Source organism: Aethalodelphis obliquidens, unplaced genomic scaffold, assembly GCF_003676395.1.
Source record: "Aethalodelphis obliquidens isolate GAN/ISIS:26980383/991018 unplaced genomic scaffold, ASM367639v1 scaffold25, whole genome shotgun sequence".
Lineage (NCBI taxonomy): Eukaryota > Metazoa > Chordata > Mammalia > Artiodactyla > Delphinidae > Aethalodelphis > Aethalodelphis obliquidens.
The window spans coordinates 17,194,656-17,218,915 of NW_020837969.1; the positions used below are offsets into that span (position 1 = coordinate 17,194,656).

The 24,260-nt window shown below is 45.1% G+C and overlaps 1 protein-coding gene across 2 annotated transcripts in view; it reads right to left on the reverse strand.

Annotated features, from left to right (window-relative positions):
• Positions 1–24,260, reverse strand: part of PDGFRL (platelet derived growth factor receptor like) — a 47,345-nt gene that overhangs the window by 3,275 nt on the left and 19,810 nt on the right. For both annotated transcript variants that reach the window (XM_027122692.1, XM_027122694.1), the window contains exons 3-4: positions 8,595–8,746; positions 4,087–4,380 (exon numbers count right to left, since the gene is read on the reverse strand). In XM_027122692.1, the coding sequence (XP_026978493.1) occupies positions 4,087–4,380; positions 8,595–8,746 (446 nt within the window). The remainder of the gene's footprint in view (positions 1–4,086; positions 4,381–8,594; positions 8,747–24,260) is intronic.

Consider the following 24,260-nt stretch of genomic DNA (forward strand, 5'->3'; position numbering starts at 1 on the left):
AGGAAAAGCAGAAGCCCACTGAATGGTTTTAACTGGAGCTATAATCAGCTACAGTGTGGAAGATGGAGAAAGCATGGGCACAGAAGAGAGCAGTTGGAAAGGTATTCATATTGGCTCAAGGAAGAGATGATGGTAGTTGAACTCTTAGCAGTAGGATGGAGAGAAACAGCAGAATTTGGGGGATTTGATGGAATAAGTCAAAAGAACTGGGAGGAGCTGGGAGTGTTTGGGGCTCCTGCACCCTGGAACTGCAGTGCCATCACTGGGAGGAGGAAAGCTGGAGAACCAGACCTGGGAGGAAGGCCCAGAGTCCAAGGAAGGGCCTGTGAAGCATCTCAGCACAGATGTTAGGGAGAGAATTGGATACACGAAGCTTGCATTCCCAGATCCGGGCCACATATATTCCCCTGGGAGTGATTAGTGAATAGATACGCAGCAGAGCATGGCTATGGTTGAGAACACCCAGGAAGAGGATGAGGACAGACAAAGAAGGTGCCTTGGGGAACTCCAACACTTAAAACCTAGGAGAGGCAGCTCATTCTATGAGGCCACCATCACCCTGGTACCAAGACCAGACAAAGATACCACAAAAAAAGAAAATTAGAGGCCAATAACACTGATGAACATAGATGCAAAAATCCTCAACAAAATACCAGCAAACCGAATCCAACAACACATTAAGAGGATCATACACCATGATCAAGTGGGGTTTATCCCAGGGATGTGAGGATTCTTCAATATATGCAAAGCAATCAATGTGATATGATGCACCACATTAACAAACTGAAGAGTAAAAACCATATGATCTCAACAGATGCAGAAAAAGCTTCTGACAAAATTCAACACCCATTTATGATAAACTCTCCAGAAAGTGGGCATAGAGGGAACCTACTGCAATGTAATAAAGGCCATATATGACAAACCCACAGCTAACATCATTCTCAACAGTGAAAAGCTGAAAGCATTTCCTCTAAGATCAGGTACAAGACAAGGATGTCCACTCTTGCCACATTTATTCAGCATAGTTTTGCAAGTGCTAGCCATGGCAATCAGAGAAGAAAAGAGAATCCAAATTGGAAAAGAAGTAAAACTATCACTGTTCGCAGATGACATGATACTATATGCAGAAAATCCTAAAGAAGCTGCCAGAAAACTACTAAAGCTCATCAGTGAATTTGGTAAAGTCGCAGGGTACAAAATTTAATACACAGAAATCTCTTGCTTTCCTATATACTAACAATGAAAGATCAGAAAGAGAAATTAAGGAAACAATCCCATTTACCATCACATCAAAAAGAATAAAATACCTAGGAATAAAACCTACCTAAGGAGGCCAAAGACCTGTACTCAAAAAACTGTAAGATGCTGATGAAAGAAATCAAAGATGACACAAACAGATGGAGAGATATACCATGTCATTGTCAAAATGACTATACTACCCAAACCAGTCTACAGATTCAGTGTAATCCCTATCAAATTACCAATGGCATCTTTCACAGAATTAGAACAAAAAAATTTTACAGTTTGCATGGAAACACAAAAGACCCCAAATAGCCAAAGCAATCTTGAGAAAGAAAAATGGAGCTGGAGGAATCAGGCTCCCTGACTTCAGACTATACAAAGCTACAGTAATCAAAACAATATGGTACTGGCACAAAAAACAGAAATATAGATCAATGGAACAGGATAGAAGGTCCAGAGATAAACCCAAGCACCTATGGTAACCTAATCTATGACAAAGGAGGCAAGAATATACAATGGAGAAAAGACAGTCTCTTCAATAAGTGGTGCTGGGAAAACTGGATAGCTACATGTAAAAGAGTGAAATTAGAACTCTCCCTAACACCGTACACAAAAATAAACTCAAAATGGATTAAAGACTTAAATGTAAGGCCAGATACTATATAACACTTAGAGGAGAGCATAGGCAGAACACTCTCTCACATAAATCACAGCAAGATCTTTTCTGATTCACCTCCTAGAGTAATAAAAATAAAAACAGAAATAAATAAATGGGACCTAATGAAACTTAAAAGCTTTTGCACAGCAAAGGAAACCATAAACAAAATGAAAAAACAACCCACAGAATGGGAGAAAATATTTGTAAATGAATCGACTGATAAGGGATTAATCTCCAAAATATAACAACAGCTCATGCAGCTCAATATCAAAAAACAAAGAACCCAGTCAAAAAATGGTCAGAAGATCTAAATAGACATTTCTCCAAAGAAGACATACAGATGGCCAAAAAGCACATAAAAAGATGCTCAACATCACTAATTATCAGAGAAATGCAAATCGAAACTACCATGAGGTATCAACCTCACACTAGTCAGAATGGCCATCATCAAAAAATCTACAAACAATAAACTCTGGAGAGGGTGTGGAGAAATGGAAACCCTCCTACACTGTTGGTGGGAATGTAAATTGGTACAACCACTATGGAGAACGATATGGAGGTTACTTAAAAAACTACAGACCTACTGTATGACCCAGCAATCGCACTTCTGGGCACATATCCGAAGAAAACCATAATTCAAAAAGATACACGCACCACGATGTTCATTGCACCACTATTTACAATAGCCAAGACATGGAAGCAACATAAGTGTCCATCGACAGACGAATAGAATATTATTCAGCCATTAAAAAGAATGAAGTAATGCGATTTACAGCAACATGGATCAACCTAGAGATTGTCATACTGAGTGAAGTAAGTCAGACACAGAAAGACAAATATCATATGATATCACTTATATGTGGAATCTAAAAACTGGGTACAAATGAACTTATTTACAAAACAGAAATAGAATCATAGATGTAAAAACCAAACCTATGGTTACCAGGGGAGAAAGCAGGGGGAGGGATAAATTGGGAGATTGGGATTGAGATATATACACTACTATATATAAAACAGATAACTAATAAGGATCTACTGTATAGCACAGGGAACTCTACTCAAGACGCTGTAATGGCCTATATGGGAAAAGAATCTTAAAAAGAGTGGATACATGTACATGTATAACTAATTCATTTTGCTGTACACCTAAAGCTAACACAACACTGTAAATCAACTACACTCCAATAAAAAATTTTTTAAAAAATTAAACAGCTGGCAAAGCAGAATGAGAAGGCTGTGGGAAAAGCAGCAAAAAAAAATGGGACCAGGGGAGAGAGGGTTTCATGTAGGCAAAGTAGAATCTAGAAGGACAAGGACAGAAACTTGTCTGCTGGACTTAATGGCCTGGGAGGGCCTTTAGCCAAGGCTGCTTTGGTGGAGCTTAGGGGAGAAAGCTAAGGAGCATGTGGGAGGGGAGAGGACGGATGGGTACGGAGAGGGCTCTTTCAGGGAGTTTGGCTGTGATGGAGGAGAGAGATGGCTGCAGCAGAGGGTGGTTAATGGAGGGCTGAGAGGGTTATTTCGTAGCAGAGTGTTGGAGATTGTGGCCTTGTGAATAAGTCTCACGGCTGAGAACAAGGGGCATGAAGGAGCCTAAGTTCTCATCTCAGAGAGCAGCTAGCTCTGGGGCCACTCATCCCATCACAGGGTCCCTGAGCAGGACCCCTCCACCCCACACGCAGACCACTCACCAGGCTCATGTCAGAGTTCCTCGGAGGGAGGAGAGTCATCAGTGAGGGACCACCTCCTCTCCTCCCTCACAGGGCTGGGGAGGGTGCTTTCTCTCCTGCAAGTCGGGGGAGGGAGGCCTGAGAGAACACTTGTCAAGGGACGGGAGGTGACGGGTGGTGCTGCCGTAGGAGAGCTGCTCGCTGGCTGACTGTGTGCCCGAAGCTCAGGCTGGAGAGCACGGGAGGATGACATGGGGATCTGGGATCCCCATGATCGGTCACACGGAGGCAGGACCAGAGTGAATGTTGCAAGGACTTGAAGAGAAGGGAGTCGGGGGGAGTTGCGTTGGGGTCACGGGCAAGGAGGTAGAACGTTCTAGAAATGGCGGTGCTGCAGAGGAGCCTTTAAGAACAGCATTCTGTGCCTAATTTCCCTCCATAATTGGGAACAGCAGAACCTGATGCTGACCAGCTGGAAGTGACTCACATCTCGGCCCTGGAGGGGAGCGGGCTTACCTTCTGCATAGAGCAGCTGGTACTTGACAGAGATCTGAGACTTGCCCCCGGCCTCCGCCTTGCAGTAGACCACCCCCTGGTGGTCAGAGTGAGGTTGCAGATACACAAAGCCTCTCTTCATATCATAAACGATGTCTGTTCCGTTGGCCTGGATCTCCTTGGCCGGGAACTCCCTGTGGAGCGTGACTTTGGCTGACAGGACAGTCACTCGACAAGGAACCACAGCCTGTCTGTCCGGGTTCAAGTAGACGACATCAAAGTAACTGGGAGAAGGTACAAAGAGTTCTCCTTTCTCTGCAAAGGGAAAGACACAGCCTTATTTATTCTGGAGAAACAAGGTAAGAGCACTTAAAGGGATTCTTATATTCAGGGCACAAAGATGAGGGTGGATTAGCAATATACTCAGATAATGGAGTCCTTATGAATTGAAAAGGCTATTTTTAAAAATACTTTTCCTTTTTTGGAAGAAGGATGTTACTTCCCATCTTCTTAAAGGAAGTAAAATAGGTATTAGTTCAAGCCCAAATCAGGCCCATTGTATTGTCCCACTTAGGAAGCAGGGAAGGAGGCCAATTTCCTTGTGTTAAGAGCAGCTTTAACACCTGTGGACAATCTGCTGTGTGTCTAGAGAAGTCAGCCCCACAGCCCTTGCTTAGTATCTGCCCGTTGGGAGGAATCTCCTGGCTCAGCAGAGCCTCTCTGAGACGGGCCCAGTGAGGGTGCTGGTGTCCTCTTAGCCCAGAGGACTCGTTCCTGGCAAGGTCAATGGAAAGGGAATCAAGCAGGGATAGATGAGGAACCCGCTGGTCTCAGGTTCTGGGCTCTGCTTGGCTGCCACTGGGCTGGGGACCTGCAGCCATTTGCTTACACTTCTCCTGTTCCCTTTGAAATCGCGCTGCATGTTCTTTAAGCTCTAGATGATGGCATTTGTATCTTACAGAAGTAAGGACTGGTTTATCCATTCATCCCTCAGGACAGTCAAGGGACTCTGGATTGGGTTTGGGGGGTTTTGCTTTTTGTTTTGGGCACGGCACATTAAATACTTTGTTTTCTGGATCATTCTGTGAGAGGTTACACTAATATCTAAGAGAAATCTTTGAACTGAATCACACTCAACATTTATTCCATTGTCTCCTATGTTTTCCTACAATATTCCCGAAACAATTATTCTTGGCTTTCTTCACTAGCCTTTGTGCCCCAGTTGTACAATTTTTTTGTTTTTTAGGTTGGGGACAGAATTCCTGGACACAATAGCAAATGTCTCCATGGGCCAAGAGTTCTTTAGCTCTGAGCGCCAGCTTCTGTAACATGGAGTCATGGCTTACTGAGTCTCCATCTTTTGCAAGACTTTCCATCAGCCTGGGTGACTTGTGCCACTTCACGATAAACTGACCTTCAGGCTTAGGCGAGGGCACCTTGCTCAACATCGTCCCTAACACCCCTGTGTTCACACAGAATAAGTCCGTGTGGCCTTGAACATGTCACTTCATCTCTCTGTGCTTCAACAACCCCATTTGTAATGAGGAGAATCTGGAGCAGATAGTATTAAAGATCTCTTCTTAGCAAACGTATTTAAGGAATGTATGGTTGTCAGATTCAGAAACAACGTTTGTTTTAAGGTTTTATGGAGGAATCTGAACCAACAAGCAAAGCCGGTAGAAGGGGACAATCTGAACTTCAGAACACAAAAATGAGGTCTTACTTCCTGTACTATAATCCATGCTTTGAAAGAAGTGACCACACCCGTTGCTTTAACAAACAGAAAAAAAATATGTATTTGCCAAGTGAATGGAGTAAGAAAGGCTGCAGGAAGAATATATGAATGAGTAAACAAATTATTATCTATGAATTAAACCTGTCAAATTTTCATTTATTCATCACTTGACATTTATTAAGCATGTACTACATAAAATATTTTATTCATTTGATTATTGTAACTTGAAAAATAATACTGAATTTCCTTTAAAATAAAAAAAAAATTGCCATCAGTAGATTCCATCTACCAAAAAAAAGTATGTTCAAGTTTATATTTAAAATTATAGATCACATATGCCCCCCACTCAAAAAACTTAGTTAATAGGCTATAAGCTAAAATCCAAATGATAACAAACTCCACATTTGGTAAAGTGCTTGTTAATGTGGTTTCACTACATCTGTAAACTGGAGCCTATGCCTTTTACTATGAAGAAGCCCTACTGCTGGTAATATCCTCCTCCTTGATCTGGGTAGTGGTTACATATGTACAGTTCCCTTGAGGATCCCCCACTGAGCTGTAGAGTCATGATTTGTGTATTTCCCTTTGTATACATTATCCTTCAATATAAAGTTAGAGAGGGGGGAAAAACCCTCTGAGAGCCTCCTGGATGCAGATTAAATATAACATGTGGCAGTTGCTTCATCAAAAATTGCGCAAATTAACCACAGTCAAAAGAAGCTTCACAGTGTTTGCAATCAAACCGTAGGAAACATAAAAACATAATGAATGCCAGACTTTTCTCTGTGTGGGTGGTAGGGAAGCATATGTTCTGAAAGACTCCAGAGCCAATAGCCTCCATAACAGCCCATCCTGGTTTTCCAAACCCACCCAGTGGCTGAAAAGACACATCGCTAAACCTTATACCGAAAATCCAACCGGACTTCTAGTGCCGAGGAATAAGAAAACAATACAACGCTTTAGGTCGCGTCCCTGATCCAGGTTTCTTGAAGGTTGAAATAAATATTGATTTTTCTCAGCCTTCCTTTGATGCACAAAAGGGCTTCCGTAAGTTAAGAGGATCTACCTCCAGAACTCAGAGAACCTATGACCCTAGTGAGACAGTCTGCTTGAGGGAGGTCTTCAGTTCAAAACCTCAGCTCCAAAAACCACTATTTGGGGAAGACGTGACAGTGCTAATCACCACATAGAATTTTCATTCTGCAATTTGAAATGTGGTATCACTTCTTGTCCAGAACAACAGGCTCTGTTAGTCTTCATTAGTTGCCTTTTCCACTGCTGCTTCCTGGTGTCGTATCATACTAAGGGCCCATGGGCACTTCTGGGTGGCACATTCCAGAATGAGACTCAGAAGCGATGGCCCATGAACAACTGTCAGCAATTCTGACGACACCATTTATGCTAGCTCGTGTGTGCCTGTCAATCTGTCCATCGCCTTGTCTTAAAAGTGGGTTGAGGCAGTAAGAACATTGGATCCTGGATCAGAAAAAGGGGATTTGACTCTCTACTCCGCCACGTGAAGTCATGGAACGTGGAACACGTCACCTTGCCCTGTTGCGTCTCAGCATCAGCATTATTATTTCTAAAACAGATAACTAAGTAGTTTCCACCTACCTCCTCACGGTATTGTGGAAATGGAATGAGAGGCCTGTGCTTCCAGGAGGGCAGAGCACCCTGCTCGTGTATCTGCCTGCCAGAGAGGAGCTCTTCGGGTAGGAGGGGAGAATGCATGAGATTTTGCTAAAGCGTTCATTAAGGGCCAGAGCCTGAGGTCATCTGAGTTGTAGACCTAAGTCACTGTGGCGGCCCCTGCCCACTCAGAAAGCCTCCTGGCTTCACCTGAAGTGCCTTGGACCACAGCAGCGCTAGGGCGTAGCATTTGAAAGATTCCTGAAAGCTGTTCCTGACCTCTGAGCCTTGTCGGAGAACATCTTCCTCCAAACTCTAGAGTTTAGAGATCTCAGCAGAGGAAGGAGGCTGGCAAGCTATTCTCCAGGGCCCGTTTCTCCAAGTGCAAGTTCCACCTGGCAAACCCAGATCTGACCCTACAGGGGAGAAGATCTGCCTATTTTCAGGCACCTCAGTGGGATTCAGGCATCAGGATTGGAGCCACACAGGCTGCAGGCTTTGGGAACACTGCCCCCAAACCTCAGCTCACGGTACTCGCAAAGACAAACGCGCGGAGGCCTCTAGCCAGGCATCCTGTGACTGTGGAGCTTCCGGAAAGGAGCTCATCAGAGATTCTGAGAGCACAGCGACCGAAAGTCTACAGCAACGCTGTGCGATAGAGCTTTCTGTGATGATGGGTGGTCCTCTGTCCCCACCATCGATTAGGACAGCTACAGCCACACGCGCCAGTAGAGCACTTGAAGCACGGTGAGTGCCACCCAGGAACTGAGTTTTTAGCTTTAATTTTAACTAATCCTCATTTACATTTAAAGTCACACATGTCTAGTGGCTACAATATTGGACAATGTGGTACAGACTCTGGAACCAGACAGTTCTGGGTGCAAATCCAGGTTCAGCCACTTACTTGCAGTCTGACCTGAAGGACTTACTTAATCTCTCTAAACCTCAACTTTCCCATTGGAAAAAAAAAATGATATTAGTACTGACCCTGAAGGGTTCTTGTGAGACTTACATGAAATAATTGATGTAAAGCATTGAGCCCAGAGCCTGGCAAACAGTGAGCGCTCTGATTGTACTTACTTGATAATCAGCAGACAGCGGGAACCTGTAATATGGACCAGGTCCAGAGGTCTGAAGAGTTCCACTAACGCAGCCAACCTTTTACCTGTAAAAATGATGTAGGTGGAGCCCGTTTTGGCCTCGTCCCTCCTGCAGATGTAGCCGTTGCAGAGCTGCCCCCAGCAGCTGAATTCACCCGTGTCGGCCGCGGTGGAGTTGACCAGGGTCAGCTGGCCGTAGCGCTCGTGCTGCTTCACACTGTCAACAAGAGCAAAGCCGGGGCGCGGTGGGGCTGGGGCCTCGCGCCCATCTCTCCCTGCTCCATCATCCTCGCAGATAAAGCCCCAGCGGCTCCAGGCAGAGTGCCCTTTCTCAGATGGCACTGACTAATAAAAGAGTGTATTTGGGGAAAAGTGTGCTGGGCGGGGTGGGTAGATGGGGGAGGCAGAGAGAAAGGCCTTTCCTAGAAGGAAGTCACATTTTCTAAGGAGAAGACATTCTCTTCAACCTCAGGACTGGGGTTTCCTTAAGCAAAACCACTGGTGCATTGCGACGCAGCCGCACAAGTTCAGCCACAAAGCCTTGGGCAGGCGTCTTGCTTTCAGCTTTCATTTCTCATGAGTTTATTTAAATAGCAGTCAACAGGAATGAAAGCAAAACCTCTTTGATCAGTAAGAATAAGGCTCTGAATACAAGCTTGGAATCCTTGAGGTGCTACATTATTAAAAATAAAAACTTCCCTTTCAGGAAAGGATGCATTGGTTGCTGAGACGCGGAGCCCCTATCATGCACCCACCTCTGGTCAAGTATTCAGAGCTTTTGGGCACTTCTCCTCTGGCCTCACACTATTATTTCTTCTTTTAATTTCTCATTTTTTTTAATCTCTTGTATTTTTATCTTGTTGCATGTGAATATATTTGCAAACCCCTTCAGGTCCTTTTTGAAATGAGGAGACATAAATATTTACTATTATTAAACACTAATATTAGCCGATTGTCATGGTAATTCATTGTATTCTATTATGTTAGGAACCCATATGTGTCATCCTCGGGATGGATGCCCTCCCCCACCGTGGCCTTGGCATGTGAGGATGCCAAAATAAATGGTTTCAACCTGAGGATGCCTCTCAAATCCCCTCTGGGATCCACATACTTTTCTGATGTAGGCGAGATTCTCCTGTGATAGGTTGCAGTAACAACATGGTCACCACTTTAAATTCAGCACGCAGCAGAATGTCTCGCTGGTTGGTCTTCAACACAACCTGTTCTGGTCTCCGCTGAATAGCTGCTTTGCCCACCCGTTCTGCCAGGAGATGCTCTGTACTCCCACTCCCTCAACTGCCTCCTTTCAACTGAACGGAAATCTCTCCTCCTTCAGGAAGCTTCTAATTAGAACCAACTCAGAAATCTCCCTGCTTTCTCCCAGTGATGTAATTGGCTCTGTCCTCTCACCCCTCCGACACCTCTGGCTTCCTGTTATTATGATGGATGGTGAAAACTTTGGGGGCACGAATAGTGCCCTATTTGTTTTATATTCCCTAAGCAACAAATCTGTGCACAGTATACAGTAAAGTTTCTCTAGAAACAAGGGGACTGAAATGAAATTGAACATCAGTGTTGGAACTGGAAAGAACCTTAAAAAGCAGGAATCAAAAAGAAAAAAAAAGCAGGAATCCAGTTCCCAATTTTGCATATGAGGAAACTGAGTGTCAGAGAGCAGAAAGGACTCCCCTGAGACCCACAGCTGGAGAACAGCTGAACAAAACTGTCTTCCTTAACTCAATTAAGTATGTACCCAATACACATTCATTAGATGATAAAATGCATACAAAGTACTTCATGCCATGCCTTGTTCACTGTATTTTCCTAATTATATCTTAATTACATATAACTGCAGGTTAGTAGTAGTTATTGTGAACACTACTACAACAATGAAAACTATGCACACCCAACATTGGGGATGGCTAGCACCGCAAATAAAAACCAGTAGCCCAGGACTTCCCTGGTGGCGCAGTGGTTAAGAATCCGCCTGCCAGTACAGGTGACATGGGTTCGAGCCCTCGTTCGGGCAGATCGCACATGCCGTGGAGCAATTAAGTCCGTGCGCCACAACTACTGAGCCTGCGCTCTAGAGCCCACGAGCCACAACTACTGAGCCCACGAGCCACAACTACTGAAGCCCACGTGCCCAGAGCCCGGGCTCCGCAACAAGAGAAGCCACTGCAATGAGAAGCCCGTGCACTTCAACGAAGAGTAGCCCCTGCTCGCTGCAACTAGAGAAAGCCCGCGCGCAGCAACGAAGACCCAACGCAGCCAAAAATAAATAAATTTATTAAAAACAAAAAAACCAGTAGCCCTCAAGGATATTACAATCCAGCTGGGGAGCTAAAACTAATATACATGAAAAGATCAGAGTGTAACTAAAGCGCTGCTCACAGCAAGAGCAGTAGGAATTCTGAGAAGGGATTCATCACTGCAGGTGGAAGAGGTAGAAGGCAGCTGGACTTTCAAAGATGGAGGTGGAGGGACAGCAGGGGCTGAGAGACAGCGAGCTTGCTGGCTCCGGAGAACACAGCCGCAGGGGGCTGGGAGGGACCTGCTCTGCTCATTTCACTGCTGTGTCCCCAGTGCATGGTGGGTAGAAGGCACTCAGTGCTGATTTGGGGATTTAATCCATTAATTACAGAAGGAGATGGAGGGAGGGGGTTGGAGTCACAGGGCATGTGGTTGAGAACAGCGAGAGGGGTACACATTTCACTCACCAGGCAGCAGGGACCGCCCGGTCTGGGAGGTGGGAAGCACTGGGCCCACCTTAGCCAGGGTACGAGTGGGGAGAACAGGTATGGGAGAGGCAGGGGGAGGAGGGAGAGGGAGAGGCCGTTACTGGGGTGAAGAGCAAGCACTGGGGCCAGGCTGGGTGCTGGCGGTGGAATGGAAGTGAATACAAGGCTTGCTTTCTTGGGGAAGAGTTACGACAGACTGGGTATAAGAGGTGGAAGAAAGACACATGAAGAATGACCACTTGATCTGTATTTCCACGCGGTGGAAAGAATGAGGTTTTAACTAAGATGGAATAGCTGAGAAGAGAAAGGAGATGGGGCTGACCAAATAATAGATTCACTACTGGAGATTTTGAATTTGTGATAAAATGTGGGCCAGGTAAGTGTGGATGTCGTGTGGTGTCATTGGAAATACAGGCCAGGCACAGAGGAGGTAAAACAGCTCTAGATTTGTATTTGGGGGAATCGTCTGCAGTGGGTACGGGCAGCAGCTAAGGAATGAATGAACTCAACAAGGAAAAGTGTGGAGAAGAAAGAGAAGGCTGAGGACAAAATCTAGAGCCAAATCGGGGCGAGTAGGAAAAGTAGAGGTGGATGGAGGGGAAAAGTAGAATCAGCAATGAAAGAAGAATCAGGAAAGGGGATCATCAAGGAGAAAGATTCAAGGGCTTCCCTGGTGGCGCAGTGGTTGAGAGTCCGCCTGCCGATGCAGGGGACACGGGTTCGTGCCCCGGTCCGGGAAGATCCCACATGCCGCGGAGTGGCTGGGCCCATGAGCCATGGCCGCTGAGCCTGCACGTCCGGAGCCTGTGCTCCGCAGCGGGAGAGGCCACGACAGTGAGAGGCCCGCGTACCGCAAAAAAAAAAAAAAAAAAAGATTCAAGAAACTGATGGTTAATGACTTTCAGAGAGATCATGACCACATACACACACACTTCATCTGGCAGAATGAAAGTCTCTGGCAACGGAGCTAGTAATTTCAGTAGTGAGGACGCAGCTTGATTTCAGCAGATAAAAGCTGCAAAGGCGGACAGACGATGGAGGTGAAAGTCTTCCCAGGTGGAACATAACATCCGGCCACATTCCCTATGGAGCTCAGACCCCAGGGCACGAAATCAGTAAGTGATCAATAAATGTACTGAGCACCCTCTGTGGGCCCAGCATGTCCCAGCACGGGAGTGACAGAAATTGAAAGATGCCATTCCTACCAGGAAAGAAACTGCACACATAAAAAGGGAGCACTGGGGCTCACCCTACCATGCTGTATCTTTAGCAGGATTGGGGGTGGAAGGAAGGAAACGCACTGGAAACCATTTCTGGATTTTTCCACCCCCTCTTCTTGTAAACAATGTAAAACAGGAAACAAATTATTTAGCAGGATTACAGTTTAAATGCCTGGATTTAAAATGTCCATTTCTACTGATGGGCTCACATAGTCCAAGCAGCAGGCTGCCCAAGGGGTTGGGATGTGACCTCAGGCCTCTGGGGGTAGAGTCTCCACCAGGAGGTGAAGACGAGGATTCACTGAGTCCTGCAGAGCCCGGTCCCAAGATGCTTCAACCGTAGACCCTCCCTCCTCCTGTAACTACTTCACAGATCCCTGGGCATGGAAGAAGTGCAAGATGTGAAGTTTGAGTGGAGCTTTTAAAAAAAAAAGGGGCTGCAACAAAAACAGACTGACAGACATAGAGGACAGACTTGTGGTTGCCAAGGTGGGGTGGGGAGGGGAGGGAAGGATTGGGAGTTTGGGATTAGCAGAGGCAAACTATTAGACATAGAATGGATAAACAACAAGGTCCTACTGTATAGCACAGGGAACTATATTCAATATCCTGGAATAAACCATAATGGAAAAGAATATGAAAAAGAATATATATATGTACAACTGAGTCACCTTGCTATACAGAAGAAATTAACACAACTTTGTAAATCAACTATACTTCAATAAATTTTTTTAAAAACTAGAGAATCACTCTGAAAAAAAAAATAATAAAAAGAGGTGCTGCAACAAATTGCCCCCCCAGAAAAAGTAAAGCAGAATTTACATTAATTGGAGGCAGCTCTGAGCACCCCAGCACATCAGCTCACCCCAAACATTTTTATTCCAAACCAGTACTTCCAGACCTGACCCACAGTGAACTCTGATGGACAAGTCCAGGTTTCAAAGAGTATTTGTCCAATATTTAGAATTGTGTGTATGTGTGTCTTCCAATGGGCTACCCTGGCCTTTACATATACAGCGTCCATCCCCATCGGTGGAGGCTGGAAACTTCGTGTATGTAGCCCAGCCTACTCTTTTCTGGAGGGGACCATGTCATGGGATGGCACAGAGGAGGGGACTGATGGCTCCCAAAGTCAGGGGGAAGTGACCGGGTGACAATGGTGGGGTCATCCACGCTCCTGTCCTTCCCCCAGACTCTATAAGACAAGCGTGGGAGGTGAGCCCTGGGTTCCAAGAGAATCAGTTCATTGGTTCCATAGATAGTCAATTAGTGCAAATGAAATGGGAGTATTGGGAGGAGAGAGGCAGGGACACAATGATGTCTGAAGAGTTCCCTGCTCTCAAGTTCCTTCATGCAAAGTGCCCTGGGCATTCCAAGGAGGGTGACCAGGACAAGCTTCAAGACAGAGAGTTTCAACATGCACCAAACAGAGGGTGTATGTTCCCAGGGAAGGAGATCCCTGCAAGGAGACCAAGGCAGGTTCAATTCATAACAGAGAGAGTTGGGCTGGAAGGCAGGTGGCCAGAGGACTGGGGTGACAGGCAGCAGTCACATGAGGTATAAGATCATGGACTTCGGAGCCACACTGATAGGATTCAAATCCCAGCTCCACCATGACCTTCAGACTCCTTATCTAGAGCTCACGCCTTCCAGTCCGGCTACACCTACAGACTCCTAGTAACAACAACAATAATATCTAACACTTATGGAGGGCATTAGGCTAAGCTCTTCAAGTTTGCTCAAGACTTAGATCAGAGCCTGGCACAGAGTAAGAGCTCAATATATTTTAGACGTTGTTACTGTGACAGGCCTCACGACCGCATCAGGATGGAGGTACTATTTTCCCCCTCTTATGATGAAGACACTGAAACTTACAAAGTACTTTATCCAAAGTCTCCCAACTCTAAGTGGTAGAGCTTCTAACCTAGTGTCATATAGACTCGGGTTACGAATGTTTGTAAATGAAAAGGACATGGATTTCCATCCTACCGAAATGAAATGAACGGAAGGAATTTTGACTGAGAAATGGTGCCTCTATCTACCTTGTAAATCTTGTTAAATATTGTCACACACACACCCCCCAAAAACATTCCTCAAACCTGGAAGATCTGATTAAATTAGCTCAGTATTATTCATGATACCCCCTTTTCTATTTAAATGGACAATTAGCCATTCAGCAAGTGGTTGAAGGAAACAAGGGCAGCAAAACAACCAGTTACTACCATTATAACTGACAGCACCCAAGGTGCACGTTACTCTTTCTCAATCCCATGGGATGGTGATGATGAAACTACGACTCATAATTAAAATCTAAGTGGTGCTTAACACGTGGTAAGTACTGTTTCAAGCCCTTTGCACATTTGGACTGATTTCATCCTCAGAACAGCCCTGAGAGTTAGGTGCTATTATTATACCCATTGTCGTAGGTGAGCAAACTGAGGTTAGGTAACTTTCCCAAGTCAGTGTTGGAGTCCCAGGAGGAGTACTTGAAGGTCAATTTAAATAACTCTCCTAGGGCCACCCAACTATATGATCCCAGATATTCTGCCTTGGGAGACTCTGTGATGACTTCATTGCATAAAACAGAAAGGTAAGGAGGAAGGTGAAAAGATGGAATCAAACCTAGAGTCTGTCATACAGAGTGAAGTAAGTCAGAAACAGAAAAACAAATACCATATACTAACACATATATATGGAATCTAAAAACAGAAAGAAAAAAAATGGTCAGAAGAACCTAGGGGCAAGATGGGAATAAAGATGCAGACCTACTAGAGAATGGACTTGAGGATACGGGGAGGGGGAAGGGTAAGCGGAAACAAAGGGAGATCAGCTAGGTGCTTTGTGACCACTTAGAGGGGTGGGATAGGGAGGGTGGGAGGGAGGGAGATGCAAGAGGGAAGAGATATGGGGACATATGTATATGTAGAAGTGATTCACTTTGTTATAAAGCAGAAACTAACACACCATTGTAAAGAAATTATACACCAATAAAGATGTTAAAAAAATAAAGATGGCTTCAAAAACAAAAAAAGATGTAATCAAATATCCTCCTTATTCAAATAACATTCATTTCAGAATCATAAATTATTTATTAGCTTCTACTACATGCAAGGAACGGTGCCAAGCATCAAGGGAGATAAAGATTAGTGAGTATTTGCTTGTCATGTTTCCAGTGTGTGTACAGGGCCTGTGTTTACTCTAAGGCTCCTTTTAAGAATGTGTCAGAAAATAATTGCTCCACCATATGCTGGGAATGGAGCCACATCAACAGAGTACAAATCCTGGGTAAAATATATCAAAGCTCCACAGTTACGACCAAAAAAAAAAAAGATGAAAAGAAATATGTATGAGGAACTAGCAGAAAGCCCAATATGTAAACTGAGGAACTTCAAAGTGAATATAGTTCCAATATCAGAAATGAAGCTGAAATACATCTATCTATCTAGATATCTGTCTGTCTGCATATTTGAATACTGTCCAAGGACGTACTCAAAACCCTGGCAATATAACTACAGTATTTCTATCCCAACAACAGCTTATGTGAATGTATATGAAATGTGACTTGGGTCTTTTCTATTACAATGACTTATGCCAGATTCCTCTGTGCTATTTAAAAAGAAGTTATAGTAGGCATTTTCAACTGGTTCACAGGAGCTCACATTCGTGATGTCCCTCTAGCCCTGCCAGCCTCTCTCTCATTCTCCAGCTCCTTTCCTGGACACCCACCCCACTGTGACCGCTGTACTGGAATGTTCCCTTTCTCTTCCCACCCCACCTCTTCCAGCCTGCTGGCGGCATCTCTCCTCTTTGCCTCTCTTGCCAACCCATCTGGCTTCTTTACAAAGGAAAAGTTCCTCTTCCTCCTTCAGAGATTTCCAGATCTTAAGAAAACAAGGCATGGATATCCCTTTGACACCACAAGCCCACACCAGGCCTGATACACCAGAGGTTAACCAAACAGAAAACCCTGTCAGGCCGCCTAGAATAATGTGCACAGCCACATGCTATAAAGGCAACACAATATAAAGCTCACCTCCAGACTTTTAAAGTACCAATGAGCCATCCCTGATTATACATTTGCAGAGCGTCCATTCTGCAGTTTTTAAAGCAGTTTAACTTGCTTTGCGTTTCTTACAGTTTTTCTTCTCTTATGACAAAGTAATACGTGCTCATTTAATTTAGGAAGTTAGAAACCCCATGAATCAGTTAAAAAAAAAAAGGAAGGTCACTGAAAATCTCAAGACACACTGTCAACACTGTAAGTGGGGAATCTTCCAGTTTTACCTAGATCTTGATGTCAACATCGACTCTACGTCTCTCTTCCATTCCTTACGTTCTATGAGCCTATAAATCGATCCTTCTAGAAGAATGTTTCAGATGCTCTACAAAACCATCAGATTATTTTCCTGAGAACCATTTTATTATCTCCTCCAGCTTTACAACACAAGCAGCTCCCAGTGTGCACAGAATCGAATGCCACCGCCTTTGCCTGGAATCCAAGGCTCCTATGCTCTCCCAACATGTCCATCGTGGACCCTCCTCTCCATCCAGCCCAACTCCTCACCCACCCAGACACATCCGTTGGTTTCCATCCCAGCCCTCCAGCCATCTCTTTACCTCTGAAAGGCTCTCTTCTTTTTCCATCTGACCTAAACCCCATTATTCTTTCAAGTTCTATTCTTGGGAAGACCTTTTATGGTTGGTGGTATTTGTAAAATGGTGGTTAAGAGCATGCACTGAGTCAGATTCCTTGGTTCGATCCTGCCTCCACTACTTACTGGCTCTGTGACCGTGAACAAGTTATTTAACTTTACTTGTGCTCAATTTCCTCATCTGAGGCAGGGAGATTAATCGTCCTTACCTTCTAGGGTTGTTATGAGAATTTAGTTAGTTAATAAATGTACAAGCTCCTGGAAAGATGCTGGCACAGAATAAGTGCTCACAAAGTTTAGGTGCTATTGGGGTTGCCCTAGTACACACTGATCTAAGCTTCTTCTCACACTCTGCACTTGATCCCGTTATCACTATGTGTGTGTGTGTATATACACACACACACATACTGCTTAGTATGTAACCTTTTCAACTTCCTATTATATTTCTCTAGTGAAATGATCCTTCTTAAGCAGGAATCAGGAACGCGTCTCACACTTGTCTGTGTCACTCACAGCCTTCTACATGGCGTGATGTGATGCAGACAGCAGTTACAGGTTACCATGTGCAGAACAGAATAGAATTCACATGGGTTGAATTCTTGTCCAAGGGTCCTAACTCCTTGGCCCCCATATCATCTAACTCACGTTAGATTAAGTACAAGTTCCAGGGTCATTTTGGAACCAGAAGGGACCTTACAGATCATCTGGTTGAATCCCTCATTTCACAGAGATCCAGTGACTCACCCAAGGTCACAGAGCCAGTAGTCAGAGCTGGGAATGGAATCCTTGGGAAGTCCTGGAAAAGGATCTGCCATGCTTCCCACTGTGCATTGGAAAGGAAGCATGTGTCTATTATCTCAAATACCTAACCAAATCCTGACCAAATGAGTGACGTAGAGGAAGTGTGTGGTGATGGCAAAAGATAACTTAGCAGATGTGCGTGCTCCACGTAGAGAAACTCATAGAAATAACAAGTAAAGCATTGTTGTCACGTAATTTTGGTGAGGTCAAATTTTAAACCTGGCCCCCATATGATTCTGTGTATGGGGTTATTTATGTTAACAACTTCCATTATTACATTTCTGGTAATTCTAATTTCACTGTGTAGAATAAGGCCATCAGCACTTCTTTGGCAGGAGGTCACATGAAAAGAGATCTTCCGGTTCTGCTGAGCTGAATGCTCGTGGCCACGCCTTCAGGGAAGAATAGGCCCAGGAAGAGGAGTGACAGGAGACAATGGAGCAAGCCTCCACCACCCTTGTCAGGAAAACAAGCTGTGGGTTACTAATGGGCTGGCATTTGGCCACAATGGGTGTATTGTGGGCAAGTTATAATAGTGAATGCAGAGGCTGTGGGCTGACCTCATTCGCACCTGGCACAGTGGATTCACAGCCCAAATCTCCCACCTCGTCAATGTATTCAAGGCGCCCACTCCTCCTGAGGCCACTCGGATGGCATATCTTCTGAGCAAACATCAGAAACGTAAGAAATAGACAGCTTTCTTGGTGTAGAGACTAGAGGGGCCTTGGGAATTAAGTTCAAGTCTAATTCACTTTCACTAAAAGCTGTGCAAACTTGAGAAAGCCCCTAGCCTCTGGGCGTGGGGGGGTCTAACCTAGTCCCTTATAAAATGTAGGGTCCAGGACTTGCCTGGTGGCACAGTGGTTGAGAGTCCACCTGCCGATGCAGGGGACGCGGGTTCGTGCCCCAGTCTGGGAGGATCCCACATGCCGTGGAGCAGCTGGGCTGGTGTGTCCGGAGCCTGTGCTCCGCAACGGGAGAGCCCACACCAGTGAGAGGCCCGCATACCACAAAAAACAACAACAACAACAACAAAAAAACTGGTCTCCTACAGTTAGGTAACCAATCACTCACTGAGTCAACCTGCCTGTCCAGCCCGTGCTGACAGCTGCCTTCTCTCCTCCCATGGGCCCCGCACACTCACACTGGACCACAGGCTGTAACTGTGTCTGGGATGTATGTCATTTATTCCACGAGTTCATAAGCTGCTTGTGGTCAGGGCCACTTCTGGTTTTCTTTTCACATATACCTTCCTGACTTAGTGGACTGTCTTTATGTATAAATTAGTCTAACTATAACTCCGCCTATTACTCTTAAGCTGTGACACACCCTGCAGTCACCCCTTCTGCTTTTATACGGACACTTCCTGTCCTTAACCTCTTCCTCCACGACGCCCACCAGCCGACGCCACATCACAAGCCATTCTGTGAGCCCCTCTGTAAACGAAGTGCATGAGAGCGTGTTCTCTCTTGTATCAACTTTGGTTGGTAACCAGGGTCCATCACCCCTGCCTTGTCCTAGCGACTAAGTCAAGCTCGTAAAGAAGAGCAGGGTTGTTCCAGGGAAGGGTGAGCTTGCGCTGTGTGATCTCCCCTCCGCGGCAGGTGGGCCACCAGATGGAAGCTGAGCGCTAAGCGGTGGGTGGGGTTAGGAGCCGGGCTTCGGCAGTAGAGTAGCACGTGCTCTGAAAGGCAGAGTTCAGGGCAAAATTGGGATCCAGTACAAAAGGCAGTCTGAACAGAGGATCTGATCACTAAAGCACCAAACAAGAGGAGAGAGCAGGATCCTGAGGCCCCAGGGCAGAGGGAACAGGTCGGGAACGTGGGATGGGATGTACCGAGCAGATTCCCAAGGGCAGCAACTTCATGCCTGCCTCTGTGGGTGGATGTCTCTGCTAAAGCAGCCAAGCCAGAGACTAGAGGCCAAGCTCTGACATCTTAGTTTTGCTGGTTTTTTTTCTTTTCCTTATAAAGTACCATTCTCTACAGCTGTATACCATGTATACCAGGGGACATAAAAGTTCCCATAGCTTATCCTTTATTCCTCTTTGCCTGCTTCCTCCTCTGACATACCTCACAAAATGGTTTTATTTACATTTTGCCTATTTAGATACTTGGCAGAAAATTATCATGCTACGGCAACTTCCACCTTCACTTTTGCACATTAACCCCTAAACCTCACTCACGTCTATACACATTTTTTAAGGCAGGGTTCACTCATAAGATACATGCCATCACTTCATGGTATACTGTAAACAATGTTGCGTTTGGCAACAGTCTCCAAAATTACCGTGACATATAATCTGTGGTATTCCTGTAGTGTCTTCGGTTTGATGCATTAACTTGACTTTACGATCATCATCGTACTGTATTTTAATGCAGTGCAGCACATCTGGGATCATCAAACCTGGACTTAACCAGAATGCTCAAGAAATTGAATGTTTTGGTGTCTTCTAAAATAAGATCAGAAAACATTTCCCTCCCCAAACTGAATAATGCACTTCAACCCATTTCCCCACCTTGACGACTCGTGGACTGAGGACAGCTGGAGTATCACAGGACCATGCGTCTGGATATGAGTACGCACTCCATTGGCATCATGGACGTCTAGAGTTTGTATGAGATTGAAATACATGTCTGAAACAATTTTTAAAAACAAACTTCCTGAAAACCTGGCTGTTTTCTTGTGACTCACCTCCTTTGGGTACAATCTTGTGAATAAAAATAACTCGCCTTTATAGAGATGGCTTGGTGTGTGTGCCAATGCTTCACTTGCATGACCTCATTCTATCCTGGCAACTACGAGGCTGGTTCTATTATTGCTCCCCTTTCCACCACTCATGTCTGAATGGAACAGGCCATGTTTTTCTGCAACCTGAACACTGTTGGAACATCTAGTATGCCTGGAGACATCTTGCATCCTGCCACGCCCACAAATCCACCTCTGGGGAGATGTTGCTGTGTCTGGCGCTGGTGCCACTGAGTCTGGGAAGAGAGGGCTCTACCTTCAGGGCAGGATAAGTCATTTGTTTTGAACCCGACTGTTTTCTGGGGGTAGACATCCATCTGGAGGTAAATATCAGGGTAGACTTTCAATCTCCCACAGCAAACTGGACCCAAAGGGCACCTCCAGGTAAGTAGGAAAGCAAAGGGAGGGCGCCAAGATTTTCAAGGAACCTCATCATCTTCGTCTTCCTGCTCAGATAATGAAGTGAAACGAGCTTTGAAGGAAAGTGAGTTTGAATTAAAAAGACACCTGCACAACAATATGAATGTACACACTGCCACTGAACTGTACACTTAAAAATGGTTAAAATGGTAGAGTCCGTGTTTACCAAACATAAACATCAAATTATGTTTGGCAAACGTTGAATAATAAAATTAAATAAATTGAAGGAAAAAACCAAACTAAAATAAAATAAATTGAAGGGAAAAAAATAAAGACCTCTCCCTTAGTACAGCACCAGAGTACGAAAGACAACATTTACCGAAGTCTGCGCAGATTCTTTCTTGACAGTGGGATTTTTCTGTTTACAAACACTTGCTAACATCGTTCTTTTTTTCTTTTGAAATGCCCCCAGACCACCCCTCCCGGAGGCAGGATTAGACTGGCCCGGAGCCCACTGTCTGCTTCCTCGGCCCACCCTCCCTTTGTGTTGTGTGTGGGTGGATAAACCATTGCCAACTGCGGCCAAACGAACACCCAGATGCCCTCCCTTCTCTCTAGAAGCTATTTATTGTTTTCAGAGGAACCAGCCATCAAAGAGATCTCCTGTACTCCGTCCACTCCTCCGAACCTCCAGTTCTTGATTGAGAAATGCTAACATCCGACCAGACACCACAGAAACATCCTGAAAGACGATGCCTGGACCTGACTTTCCAGAGAGCAGCCTGGGCTTTCTTTATGAGCACGTCAGCCAGCTTGTCTTCACTGCTGGGATACGGCTAACTGTCTAGCTTCCATCTCCAGCGCCCCCCTGTTCTTACCCAGCACTGATTTCTACTTCAGCCAGCATCCAGGCCCCTAAGTTGCTTCGTCTTTCCTTCCTTGGCTCGATATCGGGCCAAGAATTCCCCTGCTCTAAACTCTGCGCGTGTGTTTTGCTGAGACCGAAGAAGCAAAACGTTTCCAGAGAAGATGGAAATGGATGGTGTTGATCGCTCCACCAGAGGTTGGATCATATAGTCCAGAACATTCTTCTATGAATGTTTTTTATGCTATCAACAAAATGAAAAAATACGTATATGTGGTGAAAAAATGTTAGGTCCAAGGATATGTCTGTAGACCCCAGTTTGTGGAAAACAGGTACAGGGTGTTTGGAGGGAGATTGGGTCCACCTGAGGCTGGGAAGTGATGCTGTCTTTTCCTAAAGACAGTGAGGACAGAGTAGCAGCCCTCACACTGTGCAGTATAGCCCTCTGTACTTTCTAAGTGTGTCATTTATAAAGGCTTTAAGTCAACGGCTCACAAGTGCCCTTAGATTTCGCACTGAATTCCTCAATGTGGCTGACAAGGCCCTCCCTGGCCAGACTCCTTCCAGCATCCTGTCTCCTTGCTCACCTCCTTTCTCCTCCCCTGCCCAGGGCTACCCTGTTTCCCCACTGCACAACCTCAGTGCTCCAGGGGCTGTATTCTTTCTCAGCTAGAGGAAGCTACTTGTGCTGGTCCCTCCTTCTCCAACTTTCTGATATTCCTTTCCCAGCCCTTTCGTGACCTGGTTAACTCTCAGCTCTCACATATCAGCCTGAGCTTTTTCCTCCTGGATCCTGTACTTCTGCTAGCAAGGCACTCACACAGCTGCATATTAAAATTGCTTCTTCAATAGTCTGTCTTCTCATAGAAGTAAAAGCTCTGTGGGTACAGCGGTTGTATCTAGCTTGCTCACTAGATGCAAAAAAAAAAAAATTGTTGGAAGAGAGGAACAGAATTAATTAAGGGAGGACGAGGTGGGAGGATGGATGAAAAGCAGGAGAGCAGGAAGGGGTGAGGCAAAAGTGTCAGAAAACAGCAAAATGGTAACCACCATCGTCAAAAAAAACCTTTGCTGTTTCTGATCTCAAAAAAAAATGTGATTGGGATGCACTGAGTCAGCAATTAAAATCTGAATCAGTTTCAGCACCTGGAAATACAGAATCTTCAGCACGTTCCTCAAACTCAGATGGACTTAGAGCTGTCAATGCATTTATCCTGGCGTGGGTATATAATTACAAATGCCCACCCCTCTTTTTATTTGTTTGTTGGAAAATTGAATTCTTTATTGTTTAAGATATAACTTGAAACTGTGACTGCTGAGTTGCCTAAAAGGATGAAAGAACTTGTGTGAAAGCACAAAGTGTGCAATTATTTTAACCAATCTGTCCACATTTGAGATGTTTCTTTCACTGGTGAAAGGAAGACAACTGTAGCACAGCTCAAAGCTGCCATCTAGTGGACCTTCCAGTGACCTGGCATCATTGCAGAATAGGAGACCCAGAGGAACACACATCCATCCTCTGGGGAGATCAAAGTCCACCTTTCAGGATGAGGCGTGATTTGTGGTTCTCTGACAGAGTTCTCCTTTCTAAATAGCCCAGTGTAATGTTTTAACATTCTGATATCCAAAAAGTTATCCTAAATCAATGTGAAATTTCAATCACTTTCAATTCGAAGCTGTCCCAGCAAGAAATCAATGCACCACTCTGAAAAAGTGTCTCCTTTTCATTTCTGTTTTGAATCTTAACTTTGTAAATCAGATGTGTTAGTCTAGTATCCAAAGAGCTAAAAAAGGAAGGAAGGGAGGGAGGGAGGGAGGGAAGAAGGGAAGGAGGGAGGAAGAAAAGGAAACGTAGACGACAAATCTATCTTCTCTGAAGCTACTACTTCATTAAACCAAGAGTGTCCTTCAGTCTAAGTGCCTACCACCACCAGACATGCCTTGGCGCACTTGAGCAGGGCAACACTTCAACGTCGGGAACCGAGAGGCCAGGGTTTAGACCCACACTGCCACCCACCACTTTGCTGCTCTGGACCAGCCATCTATCATCTCTGTCCGTTTCCTCATTTGATACAAAGAGAGGCTTAAGCATGATAACCGCTAAGGTCCCTTTGGGCTCTAAAGTTCAGAGCTTGTTCCCAGAGTCGCAGGTCTTGCGATCACAGGGGCCTGACTTGACACCCCCTGTAGGCTCAGCGTCCGCACACCATTCTCTCACTGAAATACTTGTGGAGGAGTTACAGGGTGGCAGGTCCTGAACTGGCTGCTAGGGAAGCAACAGCAAATACACAGACACGGCCTTTGCCAAGTTTACAGCCTCGCAAGGGACACAAACATAAATCAA